This window comes from Camelina sativa, chromosome 3 (assembly GCF_030686135.1).
Source record: "Camelina sativa cultivar CO46 ecotype springtype chromosome 3, ASM3068613v1".
Lineage (NCBI taxonomy): Eukaryota > Viridiplantae > Streptophyta > Magnoliopsida > Brassicales > Brassicaceae > Camelina > Camelina sativa.
Window position 1 is genome coordinate 1,115,837 of NC_141882.1, and position 22,990 is coordinate 1,138,826.

Here is a 22,990-nt window from a genome sequence, read left to right on the forward strand (position 1 = left end):
AATTGGATTTAGTTCACTAGTAATAGAATTTGGTTACTAACGCGCGTGCAAAGTTTGAATCCGAACTTTGCGGTTAGTGGCTCGAAAGTCACAGGTCACAAGTTCGCTTGTAACAGATCATTCTATTGTTAGTTTATCAAAATTAGAACTCAATTATATATTGAACCTTTTACTCTATTGAAAGATCATTACTATAATGTGTCTGCTCGACGTGCTAACATGTTACAAGCAAAGCACACACCAAAGCACGAAGAAAGGTCAAACAAAGTGAACAAGCTTTAAGATTTTGACTTTTAAAACTGGTCCAACCACAAAAGGACCATGAGTTGGTCTTAATTGCTTTGTCTTTTCCTTTCGACTCCTCTAGCTTCAAGCTTCAGGTAGCTTGATTTGCGCTAAACTTGGAACATAAGAGCACACAACTATCTTCACTTGTTCTTCGTTAAAGCAAGTAAGTTTACCTCAGAGGCTTTGCTGATGGGTTTCCATTGCCGACGACGACGCTCGTTAAATAAACATTAATTGTAATCCATCATCACGATCATATCCCAAACTCCCCTGCTTCTGCTAATTTACCAAGGTGCATCTACGTAAAGCTCCCACTTTTGAATAAAGTGTTCCAGTGTTTGCTAGTTAAACGCACTGATCTCAGAGATTCCAAGGGCCATATTGGAAGACTAGAGACACACCATCATCGTCATTGTTTCAAGTTGCTGCAAGGGACGACCTTTCAAATATCCCTTCTTGCTTTTCCTCTCACTAACTGCGTAATAGTTGTATATATATATATATATCAGTCTCTATCCGATCTAAAATTGTGTAAAATATAAAGGACCATCAATCATTAGAATCAGTACGCCGGCCAAATTTTTTTTGTGATGAAACTTCATTCATTCTTGAAAGCATCTCCGCGATCTGCAAATAGAGAATACGAAGAAGAACCATTAAATGCTAATTCGTAATTCTAATAGAAAAAGCTAAAGTGAAAAGCCCTAAATAAACCATAGAATTGTTATACATCTACTTGCTCGGTCAAATTAGAAGAAACGCCATGGAAACAAACAATGTCCCCCTCCGATCATCCTAAAATTAGACCAAACTCGTTACTAAGCAAAACATAACAAAAGAGATTTAATGAAATTAGAAAAAGAAAAGTGGAGAAACAAATCTCACCGCAACACTCTCCAGAAGATTAACAATATCATAGATACCGTCGTCGTCTTCGTATCTAGACTCCTGAAACAAACCGCAATCCAATGTCCAGAATAGGATTGGACCATCGTTGTGTAAGAATGCATCACCTAGAGAAGGAAGAAGAAACAACAAAAACCATTCCAAATAATATGCCCACGGCACCTTTCCTGGAGAAATTCCCATGTCTTGAAGCAAGGCTGCAACTTGCCACGGATCTGCTAATACCTTCCCAGAGCTCACAAGCTCCAGATAGAGTTCTTCTCCTGATAAACTAACTTACTAATGCATCAAGTGGAACCTTTTGTCCCTCTCTTGTTGCTCAAGTTTATTCAAACCTGAATCTGCTACTATGTTTTAGAGTTTCTGCATCTTTAATTTTCTTTTTTTTTAATTTGGCTTCTTTCTCATATCACTTCTCCATCTTTTCTCGTTATTGTGTGAAGTTAATCTTTGAATCACTATATCTACCACCTAGCCTCATTTCAATGTTAGTAGCAAATAATACTTGGCTAGAGGATGATGTTTCCTTCTGACTTGATGTTGTGCAGAAGCTCGTTCATGGCAATAGGCAATTTTTCTTCTCTCCTGTGATACAAAAAAAAAACAAGAAAAAAAAAAACAGTAAATCAGTACAAAAAACAAGCTCGTTCATCATTACCAAAAAAAAAAAACAAACTCGTTCATGGCAATACCTCACTTGCAGCAGAATAGGACTCAGTACAAAAGCAAACTTCCTCACCTTGTTCATTTGTGGTAAAACCCCGAGGATGCGTATTGTAAATACCTATATTCAACAAAGAAAGACACAAACTTTGACAATTTGATAATCCCAACAGATGGAAACATTATAAACATGATCAAGAACAAATTTTATACTTCTGTGTAAACACTTAATACTGACCTCCAGTAAGCTCCCGGATGATCATAAGCAGTGATCTGCCTATGAGAGATATTGTACTTGTTGTAACACTGTTATCGGTCTTAAATTGACAAATACTTCAAGAACCACACGAACCTGCAACAGAAATCCTAATTTCAGATGAATACAAAATACAAATATTGTATGGTCAAGAAAAAGAATTAAGAATGAAAGTTCTAGTTATACCATACCATCCAATAGCTCCGAGATGAAGAACATCATTTGATTGCTTTGCCCTGAACCTTCTTCGTCCTTCAAACCATAGCATTTCACCGATCTGCAAAATATAGAATTAGAAGAAGCTTCCTTAATATAGAATTAGAACTGAAACCAAAACAACCAGCCGAAGTGAAAAAAAAATCACAGTCACATTCCCATCTAAAACTGAAACAACAAAAAAAGAGCAAATTCGACTCACTTTAATGGAAGCGGACAAGGGAAGATGATGTGATGAGTCAAGACCAAGAACCAATCTTACCTTTTAAAATCAGTTTGATGTTGTTAGTGTTACTGTATGAACGGCGGGCGGAGACCGTTTTATGTTCTGAGTCAAATAAATCATCGTCCAGGTGGGACGCAAACACACACCTATTTCAGCCAAAAGAAACAAATAAACCGATTAAAAAGCAAATTCAACTCACTTTTATGGAAGTGGACAAGGGAAGAAAGACCAATGTACCTTTTAATCAGTTTGTTTGATGCTGTTACCGTAAGAACGCCCACGACCGTTTTTTTTCTGATTCTACTTCATCCTTGAAAAAATCTTGAGTCAATAAATCATCGTCTTGGTTGGAAAACACGAACACACGCCTGTTTCACCCAAAAGAAAGAAACAAACACACTATTTCACCTATGATACAAAAGTGAAACTCTTATTTTTAAACAAAATAAAATCACACCAAAATCAAATCGATTCATAGGTTTAGAAGAAAACGAGAAGATACCTGTGACTTGTTCAGGTCTGCTTGCTCTCTCGCCACCACTAGAATCGAACGCTTTCTTGGTCTGAACTGAAGAAATCTTGAAATAGGTCCCAAAAACTCAAAAGTAAATCCAATCTTAAACCTATAGTTGATCAAGAAAGAATGAGTCCTTGTACATTAATAAAACAGATCCATCAAGCTATAAGTTTGTTCTAAAGTTATGATAATCTCTGATGGAGGGTAACTACCTTGAATTATGGCAGATGTGGTGAACTTCTTTGTGGTGCAGGCAAAAGCTCGAGCTATGGAGTGAAGGGCTCATTTTGAGGAAGGAGCTGAATAAACATCTTCAACTAGTGGCAAGAAACAAGACAAAAAAAAAGTTAATTAGAATCGATTATAAGTTTCATGGAAACAATAATTGCAGGGAAACAGAGAATAAAGATTGATGCTTACATTCACCCTCATCTGCCTGATCGTCATCATCATGGAAGTCTTGATTCTATAAAACAAACATTTTAAGAAGAACAATGTTTTAAACCAACTTGAGAACAAGATCACAATGTTGCAATCCACCATTAATTCGGAAAATAAGTGGAACCTGATCATAATCTCCGTAATCAGATTCTCCTCCCTCTGATTCTTCAACTTCTTCATCATCTTCTCCTTCTTCTTTCTTTTCCTTTCTTTCAGCCTAACCAAACATAACTCAAAAACGTTACTGTGTCTGTGAAGAGCTGGAAAAAAACAATTTTACTGCAAACTCTTTTTAAAATACCTTATATTTAGCTTCAAGATTTTTAAACACATCCAATTTATGAAAACCTGCAAAACGAAACATAAACCTGATATTCTTGTTAAACTGTTGATAAAAAAAAAAAAAAAAAAAAAAAAAAAAAAAAAAAAAAAAACAGAATTAAATAAAACACAATGTACCTTGAGTCAAAGACACCTATGACAAGAAGTATTAGTTTGATGTTGTTACCTTTTTGGTCCTGAATCTTCTTCATTCTTCAAACCCATAGCATATCACCCATCTGCACAAAAACAGAGAATTAGAGGAAGCTTCCGTAATCTAATTTTCTAAGTCTGAATTATAACAATCAGCCTTAGTGAAAAAAAAATATATATGTTTTTTTTTTCATACCCTTATATTTAGCTTCAAGCTTTTCATGCAAACCTGCAAAACGAAACATAAACCTACAACACAATATACCTGCTTCTGGACTCCATTTTAGCTTAGTAAAATCAAGGGTTTTGCTTTGAATTTTGGTGCCTTGTCGCCCAGTTCCACTTCAGTAGTACCTTGTTGTTCAACAAAAAAAAGAAAAGGGATCATTGGTTGAGGGAGATAAAAAACTTGAAAGAGAACAAAATAAAGAAAAGCAGAGGATTTTGAGAAGACTTACAGTGAAGAGGATTTTACTATCACTTGGGTCCACGATTCAGTATCATCCCTACTAATATACATATCTCCATCATCTAAAGAAGCAAAAGCAGGGAAAACAAAACCAAAAAAATTCTCAGTCTCACATATGGATGGGAAATTGAAATGAATGTATTGAGTGATTGTGAGTCTTGCCTGACCTGACGATTGAGCTTCTTCTCTCTACCAAAAGAAGTAAGTAGTTCCTTACAAGTCACAACACCAGGATCAGCAGGAAGCCTATCACTGAAAAAGAAAGACAGCCAATAATGTAAATACATATAAGTATTAGATAATACGGTAATTATCTAATACTTCATACCTGGGGGCAGATGCAGTCTCTTGTCATTGGCATTTCAAAAGCTCAAAAATCCATATAACTTCCATTAGGATCACTGAATATGTCTCTGTATAGTGGTTAGTAAAACTCAAAAATCCAAGTGAGAAGAAGCAAGAGAGAAGAAGAGAGTTAACTTACAGTGAAATCACCATGGAAAGAAACAGCTTGCTCCTCCTCCTCCGATCATCACTTGCTAATTCATCAACGATCCTGTTGAGAAGAGACGGTGATGTATGTTTTATCAATGAAAAACAAAATCTAACATGAAATTGTACTTACAAGAAAGAGGATGGGATTTTTTTTTTTACCATTGATGTTGTTGTCGTTCGGAGCATCATCAAACAAACCTTAAGCAGTTTCGAGTCTTCTTCTTCTTCTTCATTCTTCAATCCATCACTGACCTGCACATACATATACAGAATTAGAAGAAACCATATACATAGTTAATTTGCAAGTGTGAACTGAACAAACAACTAAAAAAAGAGAAAACCAGAAGACAAACCATAAATCACCAAGTTCTGAAACATCATTCACTCATCATTAACCATGTCATCCCGATCTGTACTGTACATAGAGAATTAGAAAGAAGAAACCATCGTTAATTTTATAAGAGAGCCAAGGTGAAAACCCTAAAAAAAAAGAAGGGAAAAAAACCCAATAAGATTTTTAAAACCTGTACTTGGTCGTCGTCAAAACAGAGATGAAGAAACGCCATGGATAAAGAAACAAACAAGCAACGTCCGATACTCCACTTGGCTCCTGCAAAATTCAGCAAAATACTCAGATTTAGAAGACAACACAAGAGAAGATAAAGAGAAAATATCTAATAACCTACACGCTGATGGATGCGGAAGAAGATGACTATACAATTGAAAGATGATTATACATGTCGTTGTTGTTGTTGTTTGGGTAATCAATCGTAAACCCTAAATTCTGCTCTGAATCTTCTTCATTCTTCAAAAATCATCACCAAACGAAAGATTCCGAGAGAGAGAGAGAGAGAAGCAATAGATCGAACGCTCTCTGTTCGGTGAAGTGAAGTGTCTGTGTTGATTTCTCAAATAGGTGTTGTATTTATAAACACTATGTGAAAAAAAGAAATAGGAAATTTAGGGTTAACAGGAAAAGGAAATTTATTAGATAACAAAAGAAGAGGAAATATTTATTAGAACGTTATAAGAAAAAAAAAATAAATATTAGAACGTTAGGTTATCCCGAATGGGGGGGGTTTAAGGAGGAGTTTTAGTGAAAAAGTAGAAAAAAAAAAATTAGAAAGGAAAAAAAGAAGAAAAGTTCCTCTTATTTAGTATACTCAATTTCACACAAGAGGATGTGATGTGTCAGCGCAAGGTTGGGTGAGAGCAATTTTTTCTCGCTCTCTGTTGCGAATCTCTCAATCATTTTTTTGGCCCGATTGAACTTGGACGAGATTCTATCTGAGGAGATTGAATTCAGAGTTGATTGAATCAATCGGAGGAGATTGAATCGATTGAAATCAGAGGAGATTGAATCGGAGGAGCTTGAACCTATTGATGCTAGAGCCATCGGAGAGGCTGTTTCTGGTGGCGACGATGTGTTTGGGAGCAAATCCCAGAAGTTTCTTAGGCAATTTAGAGAGAAACTGAGTGAGAGCTTGGTGATTGAAGTGTTGCGTTTGATACAGAGACCTTCTCATGTTATCAGCTTCTTTGTTTGGGCAGGTAGGCAGATTGATTATAAGCATACTCCTCCTGTGTATAACGCTTTGGTTGACCTGATTGTACGTGATGATGACGAAAATATTCCGGAAGAACTCTTGCAACAGATTAGAGATGATGATAAGGAAGCGTTTGGGGAATTTCTTAATGTCTTGGTAAGGAAACATTGCAGGAATGGGTCATTTAGCATTGCACTTGAGGAGTTAGGTAGACTCAAGGATTTTAAGTTTAGACCTTCAAGATCTACTTATAATTGTTTGATTCAGGCATTTCTCAAGGACGATCGTTTGGACTCTGCTTCTTTGGTTCATCGGGAAATGTCTCTTGCAAATCTTCGGATGGATGGGTTTACACTTAGATGTTTTGCTTATTCTCTCTGTAGAGTAGGAAAGTGGAGGGAAGCTCTATCATTGATGCAAACTGAAACTTTTGTCCATGATCTGTCTTTTATACAAAATTGATATCTGGTATGTGTGAAGTTTCGCTTTTTGAAGAGGCTATGGATTTCTTGAATAGGATGCGAGCTACTTCCTGTCTTCCAAATGTTGTAACATATTCAACGTTGCTGTGTGGATGCTTGAACAAAAAAACAGTTGGGCAGGTGTAATCTGTGGCCTAACCAAGATCAATGGTGTTAGTGAAGACAGTTTCAAGCTCAGACTGTTCCCTTTTTCACTAGGAGACAAGGCTCACTTATGGGAGAAGACACTACCAACAGGAGCCATCACCACATGGGATGGATGCAAGAAAGTCTTCTTAGCCAAGTTCTTCTCCAATCCTAGAACAACAAGGTTGAGGAATGAAATTTCAGGTTTTGCACAGAAGAACAATGAGACATTCTGTGAAACTTGGGAGAGGTTCAAGGGTTATCAAACTCAGTGCCCACACCATGAGTTCAGCAATGAGTCACTCCGTAGCACACTATACAGAGGAGTTCTACCAAAGATCAGAATGTTGCTGGACACTGCATCAAATGGGAACTTTCTCAAAAAACATGTGGATGAAGGATGGGAACTGGTAGAAAACTTGGCCCAGTCTGATGGGAACTACAATGAAGACTATGATAGAACTGTAAGATTTGTTGATTCTGCCCCAGATGAGAAATACAAGAAGGATATGAAGATCGTGAATGAGAAGTTAGACAAGATTCTGCTTAGTCAACAGAAGAACATTCACTTTCTTGCTGAGGAGGACACAACAATTCAAGATGGGGAGAATGAGATAGCTGAGCTATGTTACATCCAGAACCAAGGACGTTTCAAGCCTTACAACCAGTTCAAAAACAACAATCTGCCTTGGAGTACAAATGTGGTCAATCTACAGGACCAAGTCTATCCACCACAACAAGCACAACAACAACATAATTATGTGCCTAAACAACATAACCAAGGTTACCAGAGTCAAATGTGTCCCCCACCAGGGTTTCAAACCACCCAAGTTGTAACACCCCCGATCCGTTCTAGGCCAGACCGAGAGCATCACGTATAGGACGTCTGCAGTCAGCTGACCGAGATTCCCGAAACGCATCCAATCGCCCAAACCATCTAACCGCAGATGCTCGTTCTTTGCGAAACATGGTCTAAGGCTTTGCAACCCGTACCGCGAATCGCGAGTTGTAATTAGTTCGGACTAAATTAATAAATATTATTGGAAGACACAGAGTTTTAAAAAAAACAAAACTTTATTGATAATGTTAAATCGAGTAATACATAAAGAAAACTATTACTTTACAAAAGGCAAGGAAATACCGTGCATTGCTTTTGTTTTTAGATAATAATGATGATGTATATGTAATGACACTTTATTAGTTTTGATATATAGTTTGCATGCACCATATGTTAAAAGGAAAGTAATTAAAACTTGGACAGCGTTAAAATTTAAAAGGAAGTAAATGAAGCAAATATCAAACAAACCATTTTTAAAATTTTGATTTTTGATATTAAACGGATCTAATTAACCAAAAAATTCTTAACTATCCCGAAATTACTAAAACAACAATTATAACACTCTAGAGGAAGCGATTTTTTCTGATACTTCTTGCTCAAGCAACCAGTTATTTCTCTGACCTTTTTTCAACTTCTTTATTTGATCAATCGTCTGCACTTTTCAGTTTTCACATCCATTCAAAGCTCTTATCTTCGAAATTGTATTTGACTAATTGCAAAAGTACTCATAAAGAAGTAAAATAGGATCAATGAAACAGATTCTTGAGATGCTTGAAAAAGTGATCGGACACAATCTTATTAGTCCTCTCGGTGGGATGAAATGCGTCCCAGAAAACGAACTTATTCGCATCACTGCAAGTTAACATATTGTTCCGGCCGCAATAACATAAGCAATAACCGAAATAACATAAGCAGACAGACATATTTAACTAAGAGAGACACAAGCAAATCGAGTCTTTTACTCTTACATTTTGTGAAATGTTGGAGAACCCCACCCAACATCCACTGTGCTCATATGACTTCCCATGTCAAAAACCGGAACGCCTTTCCAGTACAAAGCCTCTAATACCTTAGTGGATAATGTTCCTTGTACACCGTAGAAAAGAACCTTTTAGCAAAAGAAAAACGAAGATTCTGATAAATCAACGACCACAAAAGAGGGTTTCAGTAAACTTTAAAAAACAATAGTGCGCAGTAATGCAAATTCTTAAACCCAAACGATGATTCTTAAAAAAGTCAAATATGTCAAAAAGTATCATCATCAAGCAAAGTCCTAAACTTGACACGCCTTTTCACACTACCCATTCTCTCATAACCAATCCCTATTTTGCTATGCATTAGCTTCATTGCTAAATCTGCTTTCCCCACTTTCCTCAATGCATTGATCATCACTGTCCTGATCCTCCCTGGCACTTCTCTGCCTCTCTCTGTTATCCCATCTGCCAATTTACATGCTTCCTTTATCCTACCAGCTTTACACAGTGTATTGATCATATCTTCACACGCTGCATCAAGTATCACACCCATTGGGGCTAACTCATCCAGAATCTTACACGCTCTCGCCACTTTTCCCGACAAACAAAGACCAGTCGATAACGCCCTGAAGCAAGCTGCCGTTGGTGTTATCCCTTTATCTATCATCATGTCCCAAAGCTTTAACGCCTCTTCGTTTCTGTGTTCTTTGAACATTCCCGATATGAGTATTGTGTATGTATAAACCGTTTGATCACAACCTTCTTCTTCCTCCATTCTCTTAAACAGCGTTATCGCTTCATCCACTTTCCCATGCTTTGTAAACGCGTCGATCAGTGCATTGTAACAGTATGAATCCCTTGTGCATCCTTTTTCAGACATTTCTTCAAAAAGCCTCTCAGCTTCATCTATTCGACCAGCTTTTCCTAAACCGTCAATAAGACTAGAATAAAACATTGAATTGATAGCCAATCCATTAAACCGGCAAGTCTGGAAATAGTCCAACGCCTCTACCACTCTCCCGTTTTTACACAAACCATTAACAACAACGGAATAAGTTACCACGTCCGGTTTAAACCCTTCGTGTATCATTCTATGTAAAAGCCTTATCGCGTCTTCAACACTTCCGCTTTTCGCATAACCATCAATCAAAACCGTGTATATAGCTACATTTGGTTTTGACCCTTTACGGATCATACTCTCGAAAACAGCATACCCTTCATTCAATTTCCCTTCCTTACAAAGTCCACCAATCACCAAGCTAAACGCATGAGGCGGGACTTGAATTCCCTTCTCATCCATCTCTTGATACAAAGCCACACAAGAACCAAAGTCACTATCTGCATAACAAGCCTGGATCACTGTCATATACGTAATCTTATCAGCCTCAAGGCCTCTCGTCTCCATATCTCTAAGCTTCTCCAAAGCTTTCTGTGTCTGCCCTGCTTTACAATAACCCTTGATCATCGTGTTATAAGTCACAACGTCTGGTTTGATCCTGCCACTTTCCATAACCTCAAAAACGCGCTCTGCAGAATCAACAAACATCGAGCTCACTAATCCATTCATCAAGAAGTTATAAGTATACAAAGTTGGCTCAATCCCATTCTCTTTCATTTTGCGCCAAACCCACAACAACTCCTCAACCATTCCAAGCTTCCCAAAACTCTTAATCAGAGCATTTGTCGCAGCAACAGTCATAGGAAACTCAAACTTCCTGATTTCACAACAGATAGACCTAATTCTATCCACATCTTTTGCCAGAGCCAAAACATCAACCAAAGAGACATAACAGTCGAGGCTATGCGTATACCTCTTCTGCTTACCAGCCCAACCGAAGAATCTCCAAGCAACACTTGGTTTTTCTTGAATCTCATCGGACTTCAACACAAACGAAACAAAACTGGGCGATAGTTTGATAAGGAGCTTACGGCAGAAACCGTCTAGATTCGATTCCAAGGAGTCTGAGCCATCTAAAAGGTTGAGAATTTGGCTTACCCATGGAGATGGCTGGAGATTTCGATTCGATTTCACCAAATCGGAGACATCGTTAAAGGGTTCTACCCATTCGGGAGGAGGAAGCGAGCTGCTGCTATTGAACACCCACCTAACACTTCTCCCTGAGCACTTTGAATCATCCAACAAAAAGCTGTCATTTTTGTAAAGACAGAGAGATTGTGAAGAAGATTGCGGACGATTCAGAAGAGCTACACAAAAGTGCTTCCGGTAAAATCTTCGCATCTGTAATATCTATCGTCAAGCCGCCGGTGAGGCAGGGACATTAGTCATATACAGTACTCTCGAACACTCAGATTCCAATTTTTAAATGGATGTGCAGCTGTAAGAAACAAATGGTCCCATGGTCTAGTGGTCAGGACATTGGACTCTGAATTCAGTAACCCGAGTTCAAGTCTCGGTGGGACCTTTTTTATCTCACAAAATATTCTTTTTTTTTTGGTTCATCAAATACAGATTTTGAGACACAGACCGACCTAAGACATTTACATATGCTTTCCAAAGGCATTTCACTTTGAGAATAGAAGGCTAAGTTGAACAGAAAACATTTTTATTTCCCTCACCAGAATCAGTTCAGAAAATAATCAAAAGCCAGGTCTCAACAAGTCTTCTGGTTTCTCTCCAGGGAATCTCGGAAGTTGAACAAGAGAGTTCACTCGAGTAACACCTTCTAGTCCCGACCAGTTCTGTTCTCCTTCCTTCGTTGTCTCCTTCTTTGCATTTCCAGTCTCCGCAATCACATTACCGTAACTGTTGCTTTCTTGATCCGTTGATGATGATCTGACTGTGACGTTTCTCTGAAGACACGGTTCTGCTCCCTGGCTTTCATCTGATTCTGCTGCGTTTGTTGCTGAGGAGATGCCTTGTTCTTCGTTATCTGATGACTCTGAGTCCATTCTGCCATCTAGAAACAAACACACAACTGCACAATCATCCATCTTCGAAGTCGGGTACTTAAGTTTCCATTCGCGTACAGCTGAATCCACCACGAGCCTAGCCGCTGATGCCCGGCTTGAAGCTGAAGCTACGACTTCAACCACTTCTTCGTTGCTTAGCACATCCCAGACCTACCAAAACAAAGGTTTGAATCATCAGTAAAAAGCAATTCATATTGATGATGCTAAGAAGAATCTTTAAAAGTTCAGTGCTTTACTCCATCTGAGGCCAAGACAATGAACTGATCTCTATCTGTAAGAACACGGTGAGAGAACTCTGGTATAGAAATCACACCGTAGTCTTTCAGACAGAAATCACCGAAAGCTCTTGCCATGGCTAATCCAGGAGCATTATCAAATGGTAGCCAAACTCGTGACACCTCTGGCTCGTCTTCTAGTGCAAAGACACGACCTTTACACTGTTTGATCCTCTCGGCTTCCCCTATTTAACAATATCTAAAAAGTCAGACTAAATGAAAAGGTAGAGATGGGAGCAAATATCACAAAACGTCGTTAAAAGCATAATACTTGGTAAGTCAGGCTTCAAGTCAACTGTTAGCTGAACTGCAACCATCGAGTTGTTGTTGTCTTTGGACCCAAGTATCGCCCGAGAATCCCCAATGTTTCCCATGAATAAATTTGACCCCTGAAAAAATTAAACCACATCAAAACCGATACTTGGAAACACAACGGAAGTCCCGAGGAAGATTGATTTTGAAGCCAAAAAAACAGATGTCAAGATCACCTGTTTAATGATTGTAACAGCAGTACAGCCACTGCAGAAGCATTCTAGATTAGGATGGGATCGCAGTTCCTTATCCATAGCATTGAATGATTTCAAGAAAGCTTCTTCCCATAAGATATTCAATTTATCCTCCTCAGTAGTAGATTCTTCCTTATCAGCTTCTAGGCTATCGGGTTTGCTTGTACGAGTTCCTGTGGATCCGCTTTGCTTTGACTTAGTGGAATTCAGGAGAGCCAGCAACTTCACAGGCAATGAGTCTCTCACTTTACGAGCAACAAGATGACCATGGGGACCATGTCCATCAAACACGCCACAAAAGGTCACATCTTTCGACATAAAATCCTACGAAAAAAGACAAAACCAAAACCTACTTACTTGGGGAACACAAAGTTTTAATAAACATCATTGGGGAAGAATAATAAGAAGAAGAAACTCACTTCCCAAACGATCATGGCGTCCTGATTAATACCCTTGCGTCCCTGTTGAGTAAAAATACAAGAACTCCTGCTCTTTCCATTGCCGATGATTCGATTCGGTATAGAGACCAAGTTATGAAGCGAAACGATGCGGTCTGAAAAAGCTCCCTTCCCCATTTTGCTCCCACAACATCCCATCCCGAGACACGGTCGATGCATAGACGCTTCATTGCTCCACGTACTCTTAGAGACACAACCCCCCATTGGTCAATGCAAGCATACGCTATGGATCTGATCGCAGAGAGACTGTGGAAAAGGGACAAAAAGACTTTCTCCTTTTGTTCCAAAACCGGATCCCCAACCCCCAATGTAAAAGGCTTTAGCAACAGATTTGGTCAAAGCAAAGAGCTTTAACACAAGTTCTATTTTTTCTATATTAAATACTCTTTGTGGGCAAAACCTTTTCTTCGAATCTTGGTCAATGATGATGCATGGACCGTGAGCTGAAAAAAAATGATCTAGTGATTAGTTTATTGCAAAGTTCCAAAAGAGAAAAGCAGACGCAAACAAGTCATAAAGAAGAGAACCCAGCATGTGATTTTAGCAATAGAATATAAAGATATTTAACAAACAGCCTGTCCTAATTGTTTGGCATTGGACCATCCTTAAGACTCTTATGGCTCCATGTTTTGTAATGTTTTCACTAAGCCTTGCGAATAAACTAATCGAAACTACGAAGTAAGAACCCAAAAGACAGGAAAACAAAAAAAGCATACAAATCAAGAACAGAGAGTTTCCCAATATGTCTCATAGGCACATGAATCCAAAAAATTGTTATTAAGGTAAATTGCAAGATGAAATAATGAAACAAGTTTCCATACAACTCTTTGACTTTGAGAAAACAAAAGTGAAAAGATTTTTCAAGAATTATTGTTTTAAGACGAGACTCATCCTAAACCCTGCACTAGACACATTTGGTTTGATTACAGGTTCTCATATAATGACTCCCTTAAATCATCAATTATTTATCCATTGAGAAAGAAAAAAAACTGATGATGCAAATCTCCAAAGCTTTATCTAAGTAGTTTGAGCAAAAGAGACACCTTTATATGGGTTTTATATAACAGAGACATATATAGCAATGCTGCAACACACCGAAATCCTAATTGTGAAATTCCAAAGATTCATTCTAGTAAATGTCTAAAAACAGAGGATTTCATTATTCTTTTTACTAAACTTTCTTCGTGGCTAAAAAACTCATGAATTTGGACATTGTAAGTGGACAGAGAGATGAAAGAAAAAACCCCAAAAGAAAAAGAGAACATAAAAAAGGTGGGATTTTTAAGTGTAAAAAGCGAAAGATTCAATAACTTTCCTCGACAACCTCCTCAAACAAGTGCAGAATGGAAAGAAAAAAATAAGAACAAAACAGGATCATCAGAGAAGATCCTTCTACCAAAACTCGAGCGAGGCAAGCCAGATAAGATTACACACAATAGAAGAAAAAAACGATAAAAAAAAATGTAAGGAATTTGAGAAAATCAAAGCAAAAAAGAACGAACCTTTGAGTAGGAAGGATCATGAACAAATGATTCGCAGACAATGACTATGGAAGAGTGCGAAAGAGAGAGAAGAGAGAGAGAGTTTGAGATTGAGTAGTAGTAGTAGTTGTAATATGTGTAGTGGCAGAGATGGGTGAGAGGTCACATTAATTGAAGAAAGCGAAGAAGCAGAGAGAAGAAGATAAAGAAAACCAAAAGAGGCTTCCCCCACAGAATCTTTTCTGCTTCTCCCTTCTTTCATGTTTGATCCAAATCAACAAGCTTATTTTATTATTTACTTTCCTATATGTTACTTGTAGTTTTGGCTTTTAATAAATAGTCCACACATACCAAAAAAAAGAGTTGAAAATTCAGAGTTCAACTTGTGTAAATGTAATTAATGGTTTTATTTTTCTTACTTACATATTATGAATAATATCATGAATTAATTTATACAACTCTTTTTGCATGTTATATAAATAAGATATAATACATGAACCTTGTGACATTATCATATATATCAAATTCGTAGAGATGTTTTTATTTTTCTTGCAAGTTGCAACAACGTGTAATTTAAATTGGGATGTTGATGTATCAACCATTCCATAGTATAAATTATGAGGTTATGTCATGTTTTAGAAATGTGTTAATAATTTGATATATAGTTAATGTGTAATAGTAGTATACTAGTATGCGATTAGCTTTTATTCTAGTTTACTTTTGTTTTCTGGGTGTCCTAAATAAAAGCAAGACGACAAAAGAGACGAGAATTGACTGACTTGCAAAGGTTTGGAAAGAGAGATGAGTTGTTCAACTTTGCTCCACATCCTATAATCAATCCAACTTGTTCTTTTCTTCCTTCATTATTTTCAGTTAAAGTTTCATGCATTTTCTTTCACCCACCCAAACACTGCATTTAAAAGAGAGAGAGCGAGAGAGAGAAGTAGATGTGTGTTTTTAAGGCGAGAACTATATGGTTTGTTAAGTCAAACAGAGATGCAAATAAGATGTTTAGCTTCTTGAGTTATTAAAATGCAATAATTGAATAATGGGAAAGATAATCAGTTTCTCTTTTAAAAATTCATGTTTTAGGGAATCATCATATCCACATTCCACAACAACACTTGTTATTAATTTGATTTGTTTTTTTTGTTTTTTAATGCGAAGTGGTTTTTTGTAACAATAAAACCTAAAGGACAGGTTGGTTGGTAGATCATGACTATAAATGTGTAAAATTAGATGGAGTTTTAAAGCTTTCTTTCCCATTTGGTTGTGTTGACAAATCGTTCACGGCGTTCCCGCGTTGGCCTTTAGCTTCCGTTTTCTTTTTCCTTTTTCCTCTCTTTTCACACTTGCCCAATCAAAGTCGATTTAATTAAAAACAGCTTCGTATTTTTCCTTTTTATTCCAAAACACTTTTTTATACATTCATATTTCTCCACACTTATTCTTTCTCTTATTAAATCGTAATTATTATAGATTTTGCTATCTACCCAATTTAAAGTTCTAGAACAGTAGTACATACATTACAATCATAAATAAGTTCAGTTGATTAAATCATCGATGATGGATCCATGTTGTGTTACATTGGAACAAGATTCTTTATCTTTAAACTGTTTTTAATACAGATCACGTCTATTTGTTGCACATTTGGAATATATATAAATTGCACTTCATCTAAATTTTGTGATAATTTTAGAAAATAGAAACACAAAGGGTTCATCATTAATCATCATCCCATGTGTATCACAGCAAGAGAAGGTCACGTGTTCGTGGGTCAATTTAACCGAATGCTTTATCCTCTTAAATTGCATTATCAAAAACTGTACTACAATGCCAAGAGGCCACGCAGAAAAAGGACTCACCACACCACACCTCATCATCAGGTGGGGTTCGAATTATGGGCTTCGATGGTCTAATTTGAATATATGGGCCTTCTCTCTAGTTTGGGCTTTACATTTTAAAAAACAAACGAAGCTCAAAAAGTCAAAAAGTAAAAGGACAGAAACAAAATCATGACCTGGCAAGTGGGACCCAGAGAAGATCTACAACAAAGAAACTCATTGCTTCACTTTCATGTCTGATCCCTCTCAATCTAGATAAGAAGATAAGGATGAGGGACACGTGTCACAAATCCAACACCCCGAAACACATTTCTCTGATTTTGTTACCAATCAACACACAAAACTCTTCAGTCTTCATTCTCTTAACTCTTTTTTTTTTTAATTTTGCCCGAGTTCCGACAATGGCTTCAGCATCAGCGACAGCTACTCTTCTCAAACCCAATCCTCCGCCGCATAAACCGTCCATCACCGCCTCCGTATCTCCACCTCTTCCTCCCCCACGTCGCAACAACCTCCTCCGCCGGGATTTCATCTCTCTAGCGGCCACATCCACGGTTCTGACCCAATCAATCCAGTTTCTAGCTCCGGCGCCGGCCTCTGCCGCCGAAGATGAAGAGTATATTAAAGATACATCGGCAGTGATCAGTAAAGTTAGGAACACGCTTTCGATGGCGAAGACAGATCCAAACGTGGCTGATGCGGTGGCTGAGCTGAGAGAAGCGTCCAACTCATGGGTTGCCAAGTACCGTAAAGAGAAAGCTCTTCTCGGGAAAACTTCTTTCCGGGACATTTACTCGGCGTTGAATGCGGTTTCGGGTCATTATGTGAGTTTTGGTCCGACGGCTCCGATTCCGGCGAAGAGGAAGGCGAGGATTCTTGAAGAGATGGAGACTGCTGAAAAAGCTCTTTCAAGAGGCAGATAAGATCATTACAGTGTGAGAGACCTAACAATTTCTTGAATTCGCTTTTTTAAAAAATGCCAATCAAATTTATATATGAGAAGAGAAACTTGAATTCGCTTTGCTCTCTCATGCACCTTTTTTTTGGTTTTCCTGTGTAAAATACTTAATGTCCTGCATATGATAATTTGCTTAATTATCATTTATCAGAGATACTACTTTTTATCTAGTAATATCGAAATCTATTTTCTCAATCGTTTACTGGAGCAATTCTCGTGTCCCCTTAACTCATAACTTCGATTTATTTACACTTTCGTTGGTTTTGGTACTACATTTTTAGTTTGAATTGCATTTTTTGTATTTCCATCTATTAGAAATTCATGTATCAAAAAGTATAAAAAAAAAAAAAAAAAAAAAAAAAAAAAAAAAAAAAACTATTAGAAAATCTCCAAAATTCACAAGTTGCATTATTGGATAATTGCATTGGATGCTTCTCTCAAACTAACAAGATTGAGTCTATGAAAAGTATTTTCTAATGGCCCATATTTGAAAGCCCACAAACTGTGAGGAGGTTTGATCGTTTTAATTTTTAAGTGGCCACTACTTTTTTAGTCTACTACGAACATACGAACATGTCACGTGCAGCAGGGCCACACGTGAACTACCACATGGCTAGTAGTATTATAGGCTTCCAAAAGGTCATAATCTTGAGGGATTAGTACTATAATACTGATTTGCTTTTAGTGTAACCGTAGGCTGTTTGCTACATTTTGCGAAATTCAACGTAATTAATAATTTACACGTGTGTATCGGACATATGCTAATAGTCAACCATTTTACTGACCGACCTATCACCTATCTTTTTTTTTCTTTTTTTTTGAACGAACCTATCATCTATCCAATACGTTAAAATTGATGGGTGTAAAAAAATGACCGTGTTTGCCGCTAAACTGCTCTATAATGACGCCAAACGTATGTGTATAATTTGGCCAATAGTTAATGACTTTTTTAAGTCTCCACATTATTTAAAGAATAATCTTACAAGTCAATATATTATTGGCTCAGCTCACCAGAGATGCAAATATCCCTGAGTTATGACTGGTAACATGATTTATAACATGATTCCATGTAAGTTATAGTAAAAATGATGTGACAAAAAATGTAACGGATCGCTGTAAAAATCTGATTTATTAATCTTATTAAAATTACTGATTGGTGGCATTTTTGTGGTAGATGTTGTAGTATGTATTATTTGATTATAATTATTAAAAATATTAGTGAATATATTTCACAAAATTATAAAAAATAAAACAAATAAAAATATTTTAATAATAAAATAATTTTAATATACAAAACGTTAATTAAACTTCTTTTTTACATTGCAAATTAAAAAATCAACTACATGTATGTCATAATATTTACAATCTTATCATATTTAGGTCTATGCCTATTTTCATTTCAAATGATAATAAAAAATAATAATTTAGGAAAAATAAAATAACTAATTAAAAAAATTAACAAATAAAAGAAAAACAAGAAAAATATTTTTATTGATATATGAATTAAATTAAAACAAAAAGAATATTTTTTGTATTATATAACTGAATTTTCGTTTTTTTAATAAAAAAATAGATAACTCAACTTACCACATCTTAACTCATTGAAATTTCAATGATGTTGAATAATCTTTTGAGTTAACAATTTTACAAAGGATATACCTCAAACTTGTACATCAACCATAACACATGATTATTCAAACTCAACTTCAAAAAATTTAGTTTTGTTAGTGATTGGTAATATTTTTGAATAAAATTTGAGTTAAGTCTATAACTCAACATAAGTCAATAGTAACACATGTTACCAATCAGAGCCTTAATAATAATAGACAAATACAAATTGGATAATGAATTAAAAAGGAGCTAACAGGGCCTACTTAATCCACTTGCTACACCAATATTTTGTTTATTTTATTGTAATTGTGTATACAAAATAAGATTCTCTAAAAACTGCATGTAATTTGACCAAAAAAAAAACTGCAATGAAAAAAGTCGAAGGTAATAGTTACTTGGGTGTGATTGGTAACAGTTTTTAAAAACTTTACGAATATACAGTTTTAATATTTACCAATCACAAAAACTTTACTAAAAGCTTTACCAAAAACTTTACTCTCAGCTTTTTTCATACAGCTTTTATGTACAGTTTTTTTTACAGCTTTGCACTATTCACTAAAAGCTTACAGCTCCAGCTTACAGTTTTTTTATACAACTTTTTGTACGTTACCAATCGGACCCATTATATTATATCAGTTGATTCATAAAAGAAAATACATCATAATATGTAGTCTTTTTGTATTAGGCATGGGCATCTGGGTGTTCGGGTTGGGTAATTCGGGTTCGGGTTTACTAATATAGGATTCGAACAAGTGTTCATATAATTTCGGGTCGGGTTCAGGTTTGGTTCCTATCGGATTCGGGTTATTTGGAAATTGACTTTAAGAAACTTGTAATGTATCCAAAATATATTTGGTTATGGATAGTACCTACTCGAACATATCCAAAGTACCCACAAAAATTGAAATGTACTCACAAAACCTGAAAAACCTGATATATAATTGTACAAACAGTTGTATAATCTAACAAATTCAACAAGAAATAATGAACTAAACCTTAAACAAATGAAACTGAGCATACCAAGAAATCTTAAATAAATGAAACTAAGCATACCATGTCTCGCAAAACAATTCACAAGGATTCGAAAAGGGAGATTAAGGCAAACGGTTTTATGAAATCAAATCAGATGTGATAGTATGATATCGTGTATAATTGTTCTCGGGTATAAATGATATCTTTGGTTCCTCGGGTTCGGTTCGGGTAATACCCGATACCCGTGGTTATTTGAAAACTAAAACCTATTGGTTATTTAGACAGAATTTGTTCGGGTTGGATTCGGGTATTTTTGGGTCGGGTTCGTGTCGATTCCTTAGATTCGGTTTATTTGCCTAGGCCTAAAGTTTGTATATATAAAAATAGTTAAGGGAGTCTCCGGAGAATAAAAACACAACCACGTGAAAGAGAATGAGCTGTTGGGAGTGGTGGACGAGGAAATTTGGTCAAACTTAATTAGATTGTCTAGTATTTTCTTTTTTTTTTCCTTTTTTTATATAAACAATTTTTTTTTTCTATCTCATTAAACCAAAACCATTTGAGAGAAATTTGCGTATGTGAGTAAAGCAATTTAAAAAAAAAAAAAAAAAATGAGGAAAAACTTTTCAATTCTCAAACCAGAATTCCCGAGAAAAAGTTTTGACTTTCCCGGGAAAATCTCTTTCCTTCCTCCTTCCCCTTTCATTCAACAAAAGTTCTGAATTCTTCTTCTTCTTCTTCTTCTTCTTCTTCTTCTTCTTCTTCTGTGTTTCCCTAATTTTCTGGCTTTTACCTTTTTTTAATCTCTCTTTAACCTCTCTTATCGATTGATCTGACTTCAAGATTAGAGATCTCGACGCGTGGCTTCTGTTTTTTTTTTTTACTTTTCTCTCAGAGAATCTCACACACAGATACAAAAATAAAAGAAGAAAAAAAATAAAAATAGGAATAGAAGAAAACAATATTCGATCTTGCTTACTCATCATTGTTTCTCTGTCTTCTCCAATTGTAATCGTTTTCCCCCATACTTTTTCGTTCTTGAAAGAATCGATCTTTTTTGTGTGTTTTTTATATTGCTTGTCCCTTAAATTCAGCTTTCTTCATACATAACGTCGAAGCTCAGAAATCTGAAATACTCTCTTGCGTCCCCCCCTCTCTCTCTCTCTCTCTTTCTAAAAGCCTCATCTTTCTTTTTTCTCTCCTCCATTGAAGAAGAAGAAGAAGAAGAAACACAATCTCTCTCTCTCTCTCTCTCTTTTTCTCAATTACGGTCGAGAAGAGGAGAATCATGGTGAACGTTAAAGGGTCTACAAAAAAATCGAATCTTGATCGATTCCTTCATTGCATAACACCTCTAGTGCCACCCCAATCTCTCCCCAAGGTTTCAAATTACGTTTCTTTCTTTGTATTTTCTCGTTATAAATTTAAATGTGATTATTACTATTGATCGATTTTGGTGTTATTGATTGTGATCCGCAGGCGGAGAATAGAACCTTAAACCGATTGTGGCATCCATGGGAGAGAGAAAAGGTTGAGTTTTTCAGGTTGAGTGATTTGTGGGATTGTTATGATGAATGGAGCGCTTATGGAGCTAGTGTTCCTATTCATCTTTCCAATGGAGAATCATCTCTTGTTCAATACTACGTTCCTTACCTCTCTGCCATCCAGATTTTCACATCTCACTCCTCCTTGATCAGATTAAGGTTTTATGATCCCATTCTCTTATATAGATCAGATTCTAATTTTGAATTCTTTATCCAGAATTTGGTGAACCATCAGAATGAACTTTGAATAGATTGTGTTTTCTGGTTTAGCATATAAGGCTATGAAGGAGCTACATAATGTTTATATCTGATTAGTGTTTGGGTGTTGGTTTGATTAGGGAAGAGTCTGAAGATGGGGAATGTGAGGGTAGAGATCCTTTTAGCGATTCAGGTAGTGATGAGAGTGTCTCTGAGGAAGGACTTGAGAACAACACGCTCTTGCATCCGAATGATCGTTTGGGTTATCTTTATCTCCAATACTTTGAGAGATCAGCTCCTTATACCAGAGTTCCTCTAATGGATAAGGTAGGTAGATAATATATATACCTTATGTCACTTCACCTGATCCAAACGAATAAACATCACAAAAATGATGTTTTGATTTGATTCCAGATCAATGAATTGGCTCAAAGATACCCTGGATTGATGTCGTTGAGAAGCGTAGATCTTTCTCCAGCTAGCTGGATGTCAGTAGCGTGGTACCCGATTTACCATATACCAATGGGAAGAACCATTAAAGACTTATCCACTTGTTTCCTCACTTATCACACTCTTTCCTCTTCTTTCCAAGGTGAAGTAGATTCTCTCTTGTCTGTATTACTACTATCCTTTGACTTGGTTAAAATCACTCGGGTTTAATAATGCTTTTGTAATATTGCACAGATATGGAACCAGAAGAAAATGGTGGGGACAAGGAGAGGATGCGGAAGGAAGGGGAAGACATAACTCTGCTCCCATTTGGGATGGCTACTTACAAGATGCAACTGCAAGGCGATGTTTGGCTTTCGCAGGATCATGACGATCAAGAAAGATTGGCTTCGCTTTATAGCGTTGCAGATTCGTGGCTGAAACAGCTTAGGGTCCAACATCATGACTTCAACTACTTCTGCAGTATGTCAATGACTCATCGTGGCTAAACCTCCGTTCGATGACAACTCTGATGTCGTTGCTTGTTTCCTCATACATAGTCTAATTCTTGCTTTTTGCTGGAATCACTGAATCGAGCGATTCAGTTGGCAGTGATTTTGGTTAGTATATAGCGTTTTGAGTCTTCTAACCTTTGAGAAATATATGTCGTACATAGAGTTTGTTGCTTGTTGAAACAGAGTAATTTGTTGTTTGCTTGTTAAAACAGAGTTATTGTTTCTTATAAGTTATACGCATGGTCGAGAGGAACATAACTTTATTGTGTGCCTCTGTACCGTTACTGAAATAGTAATGTAACGAACTAAATCATGTGAATATAGTTTTTTTTTTTAAAAGTAAAATGGGA

At 36.5% G+C, this 22,990-nt stretch overlaps 4 protein-coding genes, 1 long non-coding RNA gene and 2 other non-coding genes across 44 annotated transcripts; 3 read left to right on the plus strand and 4 right to left on the minus strand.

The window, feature by feature from the left end:
• Nucleotides 1-158: 158 nt before the first annotated feature.
• On the minus strand, nucleotides 159-5,937 carry LOC104760918 (uncharacterized). Of its 38 annotated transcripts, none has more exons than XR_015594803.1 (25): nucleotides 5,670-5,937; nucleotides 5,476-5,561; nucleotides 5,305-5,366; nucleotides 5,111-5,203; nucleotides 4,941-5,012; nucleotides 4,785-4,857; nucleotides 4,619-4,708; nucleotides 4,446-4,518; nucleotides 4,184-4,341; nucleotides 4,022-4,073; nucleotides 3,815-3,861; nucleotides 3,638-3,730; nucleotides 3,493-3,538; nucleotides 3,285-3,389; nucleotides 3,058-3,178; nucleotides 2,793-2,923; nucleotides 2,592-2,701; nucleotides 2,305-2,390; nucleotides 2,096-2,209; nucleotides 1,887-1,978; nucleotides 1,357-1,779; nucleotides 1,174-1,236; nucleotides 1,019-1,083; nucleotides 858-915; nucleotides 159-763 (listed from the first exon to the last, which is right to left on the minus strand). It is a non-coding gene; the product is annotated as an uncharacterized LOC104760918 (long non-coding RNA). The 38 variants fall into 38 exon arrangements; XR_015594814.1 differs by having other exon boundaries at nucleotides 1,934-1,978; nucleotides 4,624-4,708; nucleotides 5,670-5,904; XR_002037274.2 differs by having other exon boundaries at nucleotides 4,624-4,708; nucleotides 5,670-5,904.
• A 1,351-nt stretch (nucleotides 5,938-7,288) lies between these two features.
• Nucleotides 7,289-7,395, minus strand: LOC147946475 (small nucleolar RNA R71). The gene has a single exon (XR_015595628.1). It is a non-coding gene; the product is annotated as a small nucleolar RNA R71 (small nucleolar RNA).
• Nucleotides 7,396-9,053: 1,658 nt separating this feature from the next.
• Nucleotides 9,054-11,374, minus strand: LOC104760945 (Pentatricopeptide repeat (PPR-like) superfamily protein). Its single transcript, XM_087507774.1, has one exon. It carries the CDS (start codon nucleotides 11,155-11,157, stop codon nucleotides 9,190-9,192), a length of 1,968 nt encoding a protein of 655 aa, XP_087363900.1. The 5' UTR covers nucleotides 11,158-11,374; the 3' UTR covers nucleotides 9,054-9,189.
• On the plus strand, nucleotides 11,270-11,341 carry TRNAQ-CUG (transfer RNA glutamine (anticodon CUG)). The gene has a single exon. It is a non-coding gene; the product is annotated as a tRNA-Gln (tRNA).
• A 50-nt stretch (nucleotides 11,375-11,424) lies between the features above and the next one.
• On the minus strand, nucleotides 11,425-14,878 carry LOC104760952 (Protein phosphatase 2C family protein). The gene is made up of 6 exons (XM_010483957.3): nucleotides 14,591-14,878; nucleotides 13,050-13,531; nucleotides 12,613-12,954; nucleotides 12,396-12,513; nucleotides 12,086-12,309; nucleotides 11,425-11,999 (listed from the first exon to the last, which is right to left on the minus strand). Exons 2-6 carry the CDS (start codon nucleotides 13,290-13,292, stop codon nucleotides 11,517-11,519), a joined length of 1,410 nt encoding a protein of 469 aa, XP_010482259.1. The 5' UTR covers nucleotides 13,293-13,531; nucleotides 14,591-14,878; the 3' UTR covers nucleotides 11,425-11,516.
• Nucleotides 14,879-16,355: 1,477 nt separating this feature from the next.
• On the plus strand, nucleotides 16,356-17,566 carry LOC104760960 (photosystem II repair protein PSB27-H1, chloroplastic). The gene has a single exon (XM_010483968.3). It carries the CDS (start codon nucleotides 16,683-16,685, stop codon nucleotides 17,334-17,336), a length of 654 nt encoding a protein of 217 aa, XP_010482270.2. The 5' UTR covers nucleotides 16,356-16,682; the 3' UTR covers nucleotides 17,337-17,566.
• Nucleotides 17,567-20,355: 2,789 nt separating this feature from the next.
• On the plus strand, nucleotides 20,356-22,985 carry LOC104760969 (plant/protein (DUF789)). The gene is made up of 5 exons (XM_010483977.3): nucleotides 20,356-21,335; nucleotides 21,434-21,657; nucleotides 21,837-22,023; nucleotides 22,111-22,288; nucleotides 22,381-22,985. Exons 1-5 carry the CDS (start codon nucleotides 21,243-21,245, stop codon nucleotides 22,632-22,634), a joined length of 936 nt encoding a protein of 311 aa, XP_010482279.1. The 5' UTR covers nucleotides 20,356-21,242; the 3' UTR covers nucleotides 22,635-22,985.
• The last annotated feature ends 5 nt before the right edge of the window (nucleotides 22,986-22,990 follow it).